Raw genomic sequence first — 14,708 nt, 5'->3', positions numbered from 1 at the left:
GAGTGAATGAATGAATGAACGAAAGGATCTCTGTTGGGAGAGGTCCAGGATAAGGGAGGATGATTATGCTGGATGAGATCTGTATCCTCCTCCGGCAGAAACACCCTATAATTGATAATCACGTTAATTCTGGAAGCTTCATCTGCCCACTGCTCACTCTAAACTCCACTCGGTGTACCCTCCACATGGACTGACTTACTGAGTCCTCACACCCACCGAGGAGGCAGGTACTGTGAGTATCTCCGTTGAATCAGAGAGGAAACTGAGGGGCAGAGAGCTTAGGTCACGTTCCCAGGGTCACCCAGCTGGTGGGCAGTGAAGAGGACAGTCTGGCTGCAGAAGCCGTGCCTGGTCCCACCCAGGACCTGGGAACCGCGGCTATGAGATGGCAGGCACTGTCTTCCACACGTCTCCGAGCCCGCCCATCGCTTTCAGTTTCTGCTCCTTCCTCCTGACCTCCCCGTGCATCTGGTCAGGCCTTGACCTGCCCCCGCCTGCTCAGCAGTGGGATCGCGACATCCCCCACTGTTCCTGAGGGCTGTCCAGGTCTCAGGTCAGTGCCTGGGCCAGGGCTTGGAAACCCACCCGAAGGACCAAGCCAGAGGAGCTGTCTCCTGAGGTCCCTTCCAGCCCAGGGGTCTGAGGGTCAGCCTCAGGGTGCCAGTTCCCTCACACAGGAAGGGTTCTTCAAAAGTCCAAGGTCAAATGGACTTGAAACAGCCCCGCAGCAGCATCTGCGCCACCATCTCTCAGTGACCTCGGGAGACAGGAGCCTGCGAGTCTCTGTGCACTTGAATCCAGACATGGTGACGTGGGGCCTTGAGAGGAAGATGACTCCTCCAATGGGAGGTCACAGGGGAGCTGGTGAAAATTCAGATTCCCCGGCCCCGCAGACCGGAGGTCTGGTGTGGGGCTCAGGAGTCTGTACAAATCTCGAGGATGCTGACAGAGAACCCAGCAACCAGGGTTCATCCATTCAGCAAGTGAGAAGTGAGCACCCGCTGTGCGTGCCAGGCCCTCTGCTGGGCAGTGGGAGTCATTCCACCGGACGATGTTTGCAATTTCACCACGACCAAAGACCAACATCTCACACCTTTCTGATCCACTGGTGAGGCAGGGTTTCAATTCAGTAATAAAGACCAGGCCAGAAGGCAGAGCCAGGTCTGCCTACGGTGAAGACTGTTAGGTCTCATGTGTGCATCTCTTCGGGTTCCAGGGCCCAGAGCTGACGCTCTCTTTGGATTGAGGGTACAGAGGGCAAAATTTATGACTCAATTTAAGTTTCCTGGGCACCACAGACTCATTTTGCCTTAAATGGAAGTTTGAAACTTTGAAATGTGACCCTGGGTTATTTACTCAACCTCCTGAGCCTAATTTCCTCCACTGTGAGTGGGGACAACAGTACCCACACTTGTCACTGGTCTGAGGATTACAGACTATGCAATAATTCGCAATCTACGGAAAGGGCTAAGAAGACCAACTAGAATAACTTATTCTCTGTACCAAACACACACATAAACCCGCTCCACCAGAGATGGCCAAATTTGGGGTCCCAGAGCAGCCGTTCTCCACCAGGGACGTCTCTGCCCCACAGAGGACATTTGGCAACGTATGGAGACATTTTTGGTTGTCACAACTCAGGAAATGCTTCTGGCATCTAGCGAACAGAGGCCAGAGATGGTGCTACACACCCTACAATGCCCGGGGCGGCCCCACAACAAAAATGATCCAGTCGCAAACGTCAACAATGCCAAGGGCAAGGAACCCTGGCTTAGGGTTACCGGCTCAGATTCGGTTTAGCCTTCAACATATACAAGACTTCGTTTTTTCAGTTGTGTGGGTAAAATGCTCTGTGGGTTGTTCCTGGATGAGGAGAAGAGAATTATTAGCACAAAAAAAATTCCGCCCAGCTGCCAGGATGGCATCATTTTGTGACTAAGATCCCAATACTGTCAGTAAAGGTCAACCTCCCAGGAGGTTCTGAGAAATGCAGCTTTTCGTGCTGAGTGCTGGGCTCGTTTCATGACTAATCACCCTGCCCTACACCCAGAGAGAAATCCAGCAGCACAGGGGCCTCCTCCTCCACTGTGTGAAGGAAGATGCCTTAACCCTCAAGTTCAGACACACCACCCTGCTCCGCATGCAAGCTCATCCTCTAAAGAAAGCCCACCCATCCACCCTTCTATCCATTCATCCTTTCATCTGTGCATCTATCCATCCTTCTAGCCATTCATCCACCCATCCATCCACCCATCCCTCACTCCCTCCCTCCATCCCTTCATCCATCCACCCATCTGTCACTCCCTCCCTCCATCCCTTCATCCATCCTTCCATCCATCCACTCATCCCTCACTCCCTCCCTCCATCCCTTCATCCACCCATTCATCTACCAACAAACACTAAATGCTCCTCATGTGTCTATCAGTGCTGTAGATAGTGGGATATGATGATGAACAGGCCAGGACAAGGGCCCTACTCTTATGGAGCTTGCGGGGAAGGACTTGAACAACTGGCCCAACTACGACACTGATGTTCTCCTTACAAGATCCTTGCCTGTGTTCTTAGAACCAAAGTCAGTTTCAAGGTCACACAACAAGAGGGTCTCAGAGACAGGACGAGAATCCAGGTTTCCTGATTCCCAGGGCTTTCCCATCTTACCACCCACCACCACCACCTCGGCGGTACTCGCAGCCTGCTTCCTGCGTGCCAGCTCTGTGCTGAGCAGCTTACATGGGTTACCTCACTTAATCCTCACCAGCACCCTATAAGGTAAAGACCACTGTTATTCCCATTTGACACCAGAGGAAACTGAGGCACAGAGACATTCAGTAACTTGCCAAGGTAGAACTTGAATTTTAACAACCTGGCAGGCTGACCCCCAAATGCTCCCAGTTCTTGGTCCCTGCTTCTTCATTAACATGGATAAAGAGTTGGACAAGACAACTGTCAGCAAGCCACTCCCAAGTCTGGGCCTCAGTTTCCCATCGAGGGTGGTCTGGATGATTTGAGGGTCCAGCTACTCCTGACCTAGCACCTGCTCCCATTGGGGTCCCAGTGTGCCACTAAAGCCGCTCCTGTTCCTAGCTGCCAGTACTTGATGGGGCTATCAGAGAAACCAAAGGTACCCCCCCGATGTTCTCAGAGTCTGGTAATATTTAGATCTGAGGTATTATCACATTCCTCTGTGGGTGCCTCTATATTCCCCACCCTTGTGGGTAAAATCTGCTAAGGTTTCGTTAGCAGCATTTGTTTCAGAATGTCCAGCTCTGCCACCTAGCAGCTTAGGCCCATGACTTCACCCCTCTAACCTCAGTTTGCTCATCTGTGAAGTGCGAGTGCCTCCATTACAGGACAGCCGTGAAGATGAAATAAGATGATGTTTGACTGGGGCCAGGTGCAGTGACCAGTGTTAACAGGTGCTTAATGAGCGCTGGTTATTCTCGATAGAAATTTAAAAGGCAATGCTGGTTTAGATGCTGCTACGAGAACGCCCCTGGGAGGGCGTGAAGTACCAGGCAATGATGTAAGACAGGCGACTTTAAACCCACTCCAATTATTCTGCAAGAGCTGGGCCAAGGTCACGCCCAGCAAACAGGGTAAGTTAAGGTGTCCTAGGGGCTCACAGGTGCTCAGGAGGGTTTGTGGTTTGCAGCTGCGGACAGCAAGAGGGACAGGACAAACAGGACTCTCTGGGTGAGGAAAGGGAGAAGGTCAGGCAGACACAGGGCACTGGGGCAGCTTCTCCTTTGACCCAGTGATGATGCAGTGGGATAAAGTACTGGCCTGGGGGGCCGGAGACCTGGCTCTGACTCCCAGTCTGCCTCTGGCACTGTGTGCCTCCAGGAAAGCCACTTTCCCTCTCTGGGCCTCAATCTTTCCACCTGGGAAAATGAGAAGCTCATCCCAGATGACCTTGACCGTGTGAGTCTCAGGTCTGTGAAATGGGAGCAACAGCCTCAACCAGCCCTCAGGGGGCCGAGGGGGCTCAAGGCCTGCACAGCCCTTAGCAGCAGGCCGTGCGCACAGTGCACGCTCAACAACTGGTGGCTTTGTCGTTACGATGATAATAACACGAGAGTCTCTGTGCTGCGGTGCTGCTCTGCTCCCGGGCCACCGGAGCCCCAGACCTCCGTGCAAACTGAACCCCTTCCCCACGGGCACCCAGGAGGACCAGGAATTATGATCCTTCCCTTACTTCTGTTTAAAAAACAAAGTGATACAACTGAGCGTTCTCAGACCAAGCCCACCACTTCCTCGGGGCAAGCCACAGCCTCAAGGGGTAAACAGAAGTATTGACTTAACGCCACCCCGGAAGGCAGGGGCTGGGCCCTGAGGCCCCATTCAGCTCTGAGATGTGGAGTTAAAATACTCTGTTTGGATGGAGTAGGGCCAAAAATACACCCTGGGGGTTGAGCCTAGGAGCTGCGCTTCGCAGACCGTAAAGTCCACGGGAACTGCCAGGACCTTGAGAACCCGCGGAGCCTGACTCAGGACGTCAGCGTTCTAACCTGAGGCTCCGCATTTCTAACAAAGCTCCCCACGCGGGTGCTGCTGGTCCATGGACCGCCCGTGAGTAGTAAGGGCTTATGGGTCCTTTTGTTTTTTTAATAACAAGGAAAATATATTCTTCTCCTAACAAGAAGCCCCTTGCAGATGGTGACCGTCCTGAACCAAGCTTTGCTAGCAGGCGAGCATGAGAAAACGGTTCCTATGGCCTGTGGTGTGGGCTGGAGGAAGTCCCAGCTCCCTATATTTAGGTCTCTGAAGACAAGTGCCAGGATTCCTGAGCCGGGATCCCGACACCCTGGCAGCTGGCATCACAACCAGAATTCCAGAGCTGAGACGTCACTTCGGATCGTTTTCTCTCCCACATCCTCCCAACCTGGTCTGGGAGCAGTTCTGCTGTCTCTTCTCAGAATGAGTCCTGGGTCCGCCCCTCGCCCCCAGAACCCCTGCTGCCCTCACTGAGGCCTGTGTCTCCTCACACCTGGCCGATGGGGATGCCTCCTTAAGTCCGCCCAGCCGAAATCCATCCTGCTCCCCTCCCCAGCTCAGCCCACCACGGCCGCCAGGGTGGCCCAAAGCCCTGCCCGTGGGCCCCTGCCCCACTGACCTTCCTCTGAGCACCCCTTCCTGCCTGTGCTCCTGCACAGGCTGTTCCTGCTCTCGAAATTCTGTCCTCCCACCCCCCACCCCCATGGGCCAGGTTCCGGCGGGGAGTTGGTGAAACTTTCCCCATTCCATGGTCGGGAGGTTGCTGGGATTTCATTTCCAATTTTGTGTCCTTCTCCCGGCCTGCCACCAGAATAAACATCGGAGGGCTTCCTGCTAAAACCTCTCACCAGCTCAGGAAACAGAAGCCACACGCACGGTAACAGGGGCCCCCAGGCAGAGAGGAGGTGGTGGGAAGCTGACGGGGAGCTAAGGGCAGGGAGGCGATCGATCGTGAGGCAGCCCTGTAGTGATTTAATGGAGAACACCCTGAGGTGTGAAGTGGGTTGAATGGTGACCCCTCAAAATACAGCCACATCCTGGAACCTATGCATATGACCTTGTTTGGAAAAAGGGTCTTTGTCGATATAATTGGTTAAAGATCTCCAGCTGAGATCACTCTGTATAAAGTCCTTGTAGATCTACGCAGAGGAGAGGAAAGGGAGGAGAGGAGGTCAGGGAAGGCAGGGGCAGAGATTGGAGTGACGCGCTCACAAGCCACTAAGTGCCTGGAGCCATCAGAAGCTAACAGAGGCACAAGGATCATCTCCTGTAGCCTTCAGAGGGAGTGACACCCTGCTGATGCTTTGCTTTCAGACTTCTGGCCTCCAGAACGGTGAGAGAATAAGTTTCTGTGGCTTTAAGACAATCAGTGTGGGGTAGTTTGTTCCGACAGCCCTAGGAAATGAATGTAGGTAGCATCCCTCACTGCCACTTACTGAGCAACCTCAGGTAAATTGCTTAACCTCTCTGAGCCAACTTCTTCATCTATAAAACGGGACAGTAAGGAGCCAGTCCTGATGGACTGGTGGTTGAAATTCCACGTTCTCTGCTTTGGCAGCTCGGGTTCGCTTCCCGGTGGTGGAACCACACCAACCATCTGTCAGCTGCCACACTGTGGCGGTTCACATAGAAGAACCAGAAGGACTCACAACTAGGATATACAGCCATGCTTGGGGCTTTGGGGAAAAGAAAAAAGGGCAGTAAGATCTATCTCATTAATTCACTGAATGATGTTTACGGCGTGTGTGACCTGCAGGTGCTGGCTTAGAAGCACATGGTGAAGAAAACTGGACGGGTCCTGCCCACATGGAGCTTGGGGGCTGGAGGGGAAGCCAGTTACTAAGCAAAGAGGCAGGGAACCAGCTGTTCAACTGCAACCTTGGGTGACACGGAGCCGGGGGAGTGGCCTGGAGAGCTCCCTAAGGACTGCTGACGAGCAGAGGGAGGAGCGACAGGCAGAGCCAAGGGGCGAGAGGGGCATGAGGCTGTCCCACCAGCCAAAGGGCACATGCACAGATGCTACGGTGTCCCACGCAGGGCACTGAGGAGGCCAGTGTGGGATTGGGAGGGGAGTATGGTGAGAGATGAGGTATGGTCGGGGCCAGCCCGCCAGGGCCACCCAGAGGGGCTGGTCTTTCCCCTGAGTGCTGCCGGAGTCCCCAAGCAGGAGCCGGGAGGCAGTGTGGTCAGAGGTGCATCTGGAAAGATCATTCGTGTTGCAGGGAAGAGAACAAACTGCTGGCCAGAGGGGCCACAGGACAACCAGTGAGGAGACCCTGCTGTCATCCAGGAGGGGGTGATAGTGGTCAGACAGGGTAGGGGGTGGAGACGGGAAGGGACCAGGTTCAGAGCGGCTTAGAAGGGAGAACCACGGGGCATAAACGAAACAACAGCCAGGAAGCACCAGCAGCACTCGGCACAAAGGAAGAGCTCCCCGGCTCCCCGACTAGACCGGGTTCCACTTCCTTTCTTCACCAAAAGGACCATGAGGGACCGGCCACAGCGGGCAACACGTATCACTGGCTTTACTGGCCAAAGGAGAAGACGAGCGCCCACACTGTACAGAACTTAGGAAATCAACTCACCATCCTTGAGTGAGAAGCTCAGAAGGTCCTGGGGGAAAAGTAACAGGAATTAGCAATTTGAAATGGAATCAGCCTGCTCATTCGACAAATATTTATTGACACTCACTCAGTGGGAGAACAAGGCAGACAAAACATCTCTGCCCTATATTCTAGGGTGAGCCAGACACACAAGCAGATAAAGAAAGAAACCAGGGTGTGAGAATTCCCGCAGTGACACGAAGGAGAGGGAGGGCCGTGGTAAATCTGCACACGTGACCCACCAACAGCCCATGTCAAGCTTCTGCCCGCTCCAACTGCACAGAGCAGGTGACTGACATGCCCATGGGCACACAGCAAAGCTCTGCTTCCGAAAAGAGGCACCGGAGCTTGGCGCTCAGGAGCATGGGCTCTGGAATCAGACTGCCCAGGTGCAAAGCCTGGCTCGGCCGCTTGTCAGCTGCACGACCTGGAACAAGTTACTTAACCTCTCTGTGCCTCACTTTTTCTCATCTAAAATGGAGATGATTATATTACCTAGCTCCAAAAGTTGCTTTGAGAATTAAATGAGTGAATATTTGTAAAGGTACTAGCATCTAATAAGCACTCTTCAAGTAATAAATTAAATCAATAGTAAATATTTAATAATGATAATTTGATATTATCACATTGAATATTTTATCTTTCAACCACCCTGCCCCAAGGAAGTGATTTCCGACTGAGTTTGAAAGGAAATAAGCTTCTACTTCCCCCCGCAGATGCCCCCTGGGTGGAGGGTGTACCTGAATGATCACCAACGGGTTGTCCTTCAAGATGGGGTCCTTCAATAAAATCTGAGCAAACATGTCTGCTCCTTCGCCTCCCAGGCCGCTGGCAAAAGCTGTCATGGTTGGCAAGACGGCTTCAGACAACTCCAGCCACTTCACCAGGCCCGCCACAAACTCTGTGCAGAAGGAGCTGAAAGACAGACACGGCTCAGAGCCCACCGCTTCCCAGAACGTGCATCTTACAAGGCCCTGGGAGGTTTAGGTCAGATGCGTTCACGGACGAGAACAGCCGGCACGTACAGAAAGCCCGTGGTGACTGTGGGCCACCGAGTTCAGGGAGAGCCAAACACCCGACTTTAGCTTCTCCCCGACCAAAACTTTTACCAAACAGGCTGATAAGCCACAGGAAGGAGGTCAACGAGTAGCTACTGACCACACTCCCTGGGGCCAGCCTGAGCCGGGGGCTGCGCTGGAGGCGGAGGATCAAAGATGAGCAAGATGCAGCCTCTGATGAGAAGCTCACAGCAGGGTGGAGGCAGGGACGTAACTAACCGATCCTAGGGCCGTGATACGCTAGGACAGAGGCAGGAGTCAAGTCCCCATGAGTCCAGAGAGGGAGCCCCCGATCGACCTGCATAGGCAGCGGGCAGCGACGAGCAAAGGCTTCCCACAGAAGGAGATCTGCTGCTGCTGGAAATCCCCGAGGACGTGCTTCCTGGGAAAGTCAGCTGCGACAGAAGGGGATAAAGTGCAGACGAAGAGTCTGTCCTCCCACCGTGCCCAGTGCCACCACGGGGTCTCTGTCCACGGCGTGCATTTGAGTTGAGGCCCACAGGATTCCCTGGGTGGGGGGATGGGTGGGGCACTCCAGGGGAGAAGGCGCCCCAGGAGCTGCGACACAGGTGCGGGAAGCACACAGCATTTTGGGGACTGTGGCCAAGTCCACATCAGCCTTGGATTCACAGCTGCCACTTGTGGCAGTGAGAGCGCTGGAGCGGGTGGCTGTGGATGCGGAGCTGGAGAGTCAATCAGGAGGTGATCATATGCGTCCAGAGAAAAGGCTGAGACCTAGAAGCCAGGTCTATCTCCAAACCAGTGCCCCAGCCTGCCTCACCTGCCCTGTCCTGGTGCATCCCCCCCGGGTTCTGCACCCCACGTTCTGACCACATCAGGGTGGAATCAGGCCTCCCAGAAACAAACAGAGCTCCCTGGTGGTGGGGACGATCCCAGGATGCTCCCTGCCTGCACCACTCGGCCTGGCCCCCAGGGCTCCCAGGCAGCCCGGCCATCCCAGTCCTCAGAGCTGCTGGGGCTGAAACCCGAGTGGAGAGACCTCTGCAGGCCGGGGTCCGCTATGGGAGTGGTGAAGGACTCAGGCACTAATCCTGGCCCCATTGCTGCCATGGTCCAGGTCCCAGCTCTGGTCCCAGGAAGCAGCTCTGAAATGGAGATGATTAGGGATCCCCTTGGCATCAACACCTGTAGGAGGGCAGGGAGGATGCAGGCCTGGGCAGGGGAGCTGTCGAGCTGCGATGCAGCCTCAACGGAAAACTCAGCCGACCCTGCACGGGTTTCTGAAGATGGGCTGGCCCTTCAGAGCTGCCCCTGGTGGGCGAGAGGGCAGGCCTTTATACCCCCACATCGGCCAGTCATTGGACAAAGGCCACCTCAGGAAAGGGGGCAGAACCTGGGGCGAGGTGGCTCTCTCCAGCTGAGGCAGGCCCAGGCTGTGTGGGCAGCCCTCTCAGCAGCTGGGGAGAGCCCTTCACTCCTGAAGGGAGAGCTGAGCGACGGAGCACCTTGCAAAAGTAACCTGACCTCTCTGTGCCTCAGCTTCCTTATCTGCAAAGGGGTTTAAGAGACCAATTTCATTAAGCGGTTTGAGGATTAAATGAGATGATACATAGAAAGCATCAGGGCGGGGCTGGGCCTGAGTAGATGCTCAGCTGAGGTCAGCTAGCATCATTACTTTTATTTATAAGGTGACCCAGAGGAGAATGGGGTTCAGAGTTGGGCTCTGATGCCCGATGCTCTGGGGGTGTCCTGGCTCTCTCCGTGACTGGCTTCATGCCCCTACTTCGCTTCTCGTAGCTCCATTTTCCTCTGCTGTAAAATGCAGATGATAACAGGACTTGCCTCAAAGGTTGGTCGGAAAGATTAAATGATAGGGTAACAGCACTGGCACCTGATAACCTTAGCTCCTCAGTAAATGTTAGCTACTGCGTTGCAGCTATTATAACTTACCCCACTGCAATTGCTGGGGTTATCTCAGGATGGCATGTGGGTGTGTCCCGGGGGCAGGAGTTGATTAAGTGAATTGCACATGACTTAGGGGAAAACTTATATGCAGAAAGGGCTCAGGGCAACAGCACGGCCTGGCCCTGCGTCCAGGAAGAAAGTCTTGGATGGAGAGAAGCATCTCATAACGAGAACGGAGGGGTAAAGAGCACAAACTCTGGTTCCAATGCCAGCTCTGCCACTAGTTATGTGATCTTGGACAAGTTACTTAACCTCTCTGTGCCTCAGTTGCTTTATCTGTAAAAACAGTGGTGATAATGATGAGACCTATTGCATGGGGTTGTTGAAAGGAATAACTAAGTTAACATTTGTCATGTGCTTAGAAAAATACCTGGCACAGATAAAGCACTAGATACGTGTTTCTTTCAATGAACAAATGAATGACTAAAGTGGCAGTACAGTAATCTATCAGATAACACAGCATTTTAGATCAGCTGGGTAATCGCTTCTAAAGCGGTTAGGGGTCTAGTCGAGATGCATGAAAATCAGCAGCAACACTGACAACAAATGACAACCACAGAGCCACTCTCCATCCCTCCGTCCCTGCGTGAAGTGCTTCCGACACACGGCCTGTGTCTGTTGACCCCACAAGGGAGGGAGGTTCTATTTTTATCCCCATTCTAGAGATAAGGACACTCAGACCCTGACCCCAGAGGCCACGCTTAACCCCTGCGGACCCTGCCCCTCCCTGGAGATGACTACACTCCCCATGGGCCGGCGCTGGCCCGGCAGGTGCCTGGAACACCCCCTTTCATCCTTACCGCCCGCCGTAGATGGAGCGCCGGGCTGCACAGATCGAATGCCGTATCAAGGTCTCCCCGCCGGGAGGGGGTGGATTCGGTGGAGACTGGGTGGGGGTGGACTCTGTGGGTTCCTGACTCCGAGTGCAAAGTCCCTCCTACTTTCCAGGGGCCGAGCCTGGCCTGTGGCCCATTTTTGTAAATTAAGTTTCATTGGAACAGTCATGCCCACTCCCTTACCGACTGTCTCTGGCTGATTGTTGGCTACAAGGGCAGGGCTGAGTGACTGCGACAGAGATGACAGGGCCCGCCAGCCTAGAATACCCGACCCTTACCAGAAAAAGTCTGCCCACCCCTGTTCTACCCCCTTAATTTCTCCATGGTTAACAAGTGGAGTTAATCGTAGGGAACGACATATGTGATGTTGACAGCATGCATAAGAAAGAAATATTTCAAAGGCTCACTTTTATGTCCCTTGTGGAGAAAACCTGCCACAGAGTGTTTTCTAAAGATTACTGCAACCAACAGCGGATCTGGGCTGTGAAAAAGATGAGGCCGTCTTTAAAGTGTGTTTTGTGCCTAAGAAAACTGAGTTCAACCACGTGGAAACAGTTGGCATACCTAATCGGAAACTCTCAGGCAGGACACGCCCCAAGGCAAGTGCTTCCAGCTAGCGACAGCCAGGTGTGCTTGGAACGATACCTGGATGGGGCCACAGGACAAGAAGTGCCTCCTCTCTGGGCCCTCCCCGGGGGTGCTCAGCACAGGCCTGGTACACAGTCCACGTTCATCAATAGTGGTTTATGTGAACAAAGTACACAACGCTTTTCCTGGCCTATGTACCAGCTTATCAGGTAGGGGTTTGTCAAGTCAGGGGAAACTTCTAGAACGATGGAGGCTTCCCAGACACAGCACAGGTTCGGGCCAGAGCAGGGAGAGAGCCCGACCCTTGCAGGAGACGGGATGCTGGCTCGCTTGGGAACAGAACATCCAATGAAATATTTTCTAACCTCTAGATAAAGTGGGTGGTTTCACTATTAATAATGAGAACATCCAACATTTGTCTGGCAGTAGCTCTTTGCAGGCTCTGAGGGGCCATCAACACGCTCCCTCCTCACACCGCCCTCTCTGACGGATGCTGTTTCTCTGCAGCAGTAATTCCCCAGCCCCTTGTTCCTGGCCAGAACCCCCCTCCCATGGTGGTGGTTGAAAATGGTACGTGCCTTTACTTTTTCACAGCCTCCCTTGCAGGTGAGGCTTGGGGATGTGACTGGATCTAGCCAATGACACAAAAGGGGAAGCCTTCTTAGGGTATTCCAGGGAAGATCTCCTCCCTGATGAAAGACTTGAAGAGAATCCCTGCCTTAGGCCTTGTTTTGTGAGGGTGTGATGCATGGAGCTGCAGCAGCCATTTTGTGACCAGGAGGGGAAGGCCAAGAGAACTACAGAGAAGCCAGCCCAAAGGCCTTTTGAGGCACAGAACCAACCCTGGAACTATCTACCTTTGGATTTCTTTTTAAGTGAGAAAAACAAATCTCCTGCAGCTTAAATCTCTTTTAGTATAGTGTCCTGTATTTGCAGCCCAAAATACCCTGCCTGTAGGGGTAAGTTCCAGTATTGTCTCCATTTGAGGAGGAAACTGAGGCAAATAAAATAAGTTCCCAGAGTTAGCAAGCAACCACTACCATTTACTAAGCACCTACTATGTGCCAGGCACTGTGTTGTGTGCTTTATCTATGTTATCTCATTTAATTCTTGGAATCACCCTGAGGGTAGGTATCATTAGTCCCATTCCACAGATGAAGAGACTGATGCTTAGGGAAGTTAAATAAGCTGCCTAAGGGTATACGCAGCTGGGAAGTGGCAAAGGGAGGATTTGAACCCAGAGTCGAAAGCCCATGGAATTTCTCCTGTGCCAGAATTTATCCATCCCTTCTTCTCATGAAGCTTTGCTGAGCGTCTTTGCTATGCCAAGCTGTGTGCAAGGCCCTGGGGACTCTGAGGTGAACGGGGTCACCCCTGCCCTCAGGAGCCCCAATGGCAGGTGGGGCGGATGTGGGCAGAGTCCCAGCGGAGTGCAATGGGCACACAGGTGCAGAAACACCCTGGGCTGCGGGTGCGGAGAGTCAGGGAGGCTTCCGGGGGGGACCCCCGAGGAGAGGAGTAAGCTCAAGTGTTTGGTCCAGTGGGAAGAACAAAGACAAAAACCAAAACAAACAAAATAACCCAGCTAGGACCCAAGTCACGGGCAAGTTTACTCATGGGGGACCCCAGGGAGCCTTGAAAACATTGCAGCTGCAAAAACTTGTCATCTCCTGCCCCAACCTGTTTCTCCCCATCTCAGTAACAATATCTCTGCGCTCTCAGGCCCCCCTCCCCGCCTGGATCTTTCGGGGCAAAGTCAGCTCCCCCCTCTGCCCTGCCCACCACATCCAGCCTGTCCCCACAGGGACTCCCTTCTCCCCCAGGAAAGTCAGTCTCCCCTGTGCCCGCTCCACCTGTCGGTCACTGTCCTGCGTTCCCTGGACGACTTCGTCAGCCTCCTAAGTGGCCTCTTCCTGCCTCTAAACTCTCTCCCCACAGAATCCTTGAAGGCCAAGCCCTCAAAAACCCTGCTATTCGGACTCCAAATGAACTCCTGACACGCACATGCTAGACATCGGCAATGGCGGATGTTAATGCCGTCACTAAACCCGTCACTCCTTTGCTCCCACGATACCCGTCATGGCACTGACCCCATCTGCCCACTACTAAAATCAGTCCTCTGGGTGCTCCCTAGATTGTAAGTACCAGGAGGGCAGGAGCCAGGGCTTGTTTTGTTTTCTCCACAAGGCCCAGACCCAGCACACAGTGGGTGCTCAACGAAGGCATGTTGCATGAATGCCTAAATATCTCATCCTCCTGTTAGTCTGTGTCCTGCCTGAGGGCAGGGACGGCGTCTGCCTTGCTCATCTCGTTCACGTGTAGCTTCCATGGACTTCAGATGGGGCCTGGACGACAGCAGGTGCTCAGAAAGTGCTTGGTGCGGGTATAAAGGAGGGATGTCGTTCATATGCCACGCTGAACGAGGGTTCCCATCCTATTACCGGGTCGTGTGCTCCTTAAAGGCAGGGACACTGACTTTCTCTCCTTTGGAGTCGCCATTAGCACCCGGCAGGCTGCTGGGCTGTCAGGAATCGCCTCCCTGAAGAAGCACGGCCTTCCCCCCGAGAAAAAAGCACTCACCTTTGCTCAGGTTCTGGAAACAGCTGGGACAGAGAGACGCCACCCAGGGCGGCATAGGTGAAGCGGTTGGCCTCGGTCAGGTCCCGGCCCGTGGGCAGATGTGGCTCCCCCTCCACAGCTGGCTCGGCCCCCTGAGGCAGCCTGCAGCGCGATCTGCCCCATGAGGCCATGTCCAGCCCTGCAGGAAAAATGCCGGTGATAAATGCATCCAGGGCACAGGCAAAGGTTACTTAAATAGCACACGGACGTTACCAATCACGAAAGCAAAGCTTCACAAATTAGCCTTCATTAACATGAAGAGCTTCTATACATCACCTTTAATAGAGTGAAAGCACACACCTAGGACTGGGGGCAGATATTTTCAATATGTATGTCAACAAGGGATTTGTATCCATAGAGTATAAACAACTCTTAGCTATAAGTCATCAAGCAAAAGAAATGAAGCAAATTAAAAAACGGCAAAAGACTTGAACAGGTACTTCATAAAAGATATCCAATGGTCAATGAGCATGTGCAAAGGTGTTCAACATCATTAGCCATCAGAGAAATAGAAATTACAACCCCAATGAGACACTGCTACCCACCCAACAGAAGGGCTAAAGTTAAAAGACTGACAATACCAA

At 53.4% G+C, this 14,708-nt stretch overlaps 1 protein-coding gene across 3 annotated transcripts in view; it reads right to left on the bottom strand.

The window, feature by feature from the left end:
- TMCO4 (transmembrane and coiled-coil domains 4) overlaps window positions 1-14,708 on the bottom strand; it is a 92,383-nt gene that overhangs the window by 63,762 nt on the left and 13,913 nt on the right. For all 3 annotated transcript variants that reach the window (XR_006888562.1, XM_046660598.1, XM_046660597.1), the window contains exons 3-5: window positions 14,086-14,263; window positions 7,838-8,012; window positions 7,080-7,107 (exon numbers count right to left, since the gene is read on the bottom strand). Coding sequence is in view for 2 of the 3 variants with exons in the window: in XM_046660598.1 (XP_046516554.1) it covers window positions 7,080-7,107; window positions 7,838-8,012; window positions 14,086-14,255 (373 nt within the window). In the remaining variant the exon portion in view is untranslated. The remainder of the gene's footprint in view (window positions 1-7,079; window positions 7,108-7,837; window positions 8,013-14,085; window positions 14,264-14,708) is intronic.

The sequence above is a fragment of the Equus quagga genome, chromosome 5 (assembly GCF_021613505.1).
Source record: "Equus quagga isolate Etosha38 chromosome 5, UCLA_HA_Equagga_1.0, whole genome shotgun sequence".
In the NCBI taxonomy this organism is placed as follows: domain Eukaryota; kingdom Metazoa; phylum Chordata; class Mammalia; order Perissodactyla; family Equidae; genus Equus; species Equus quagga.
The sequence above is the reverse complement of the archived record's forward strand: the minus strand, read 5'-3'. Positions and strand labels throughout refer to the sequence as shown.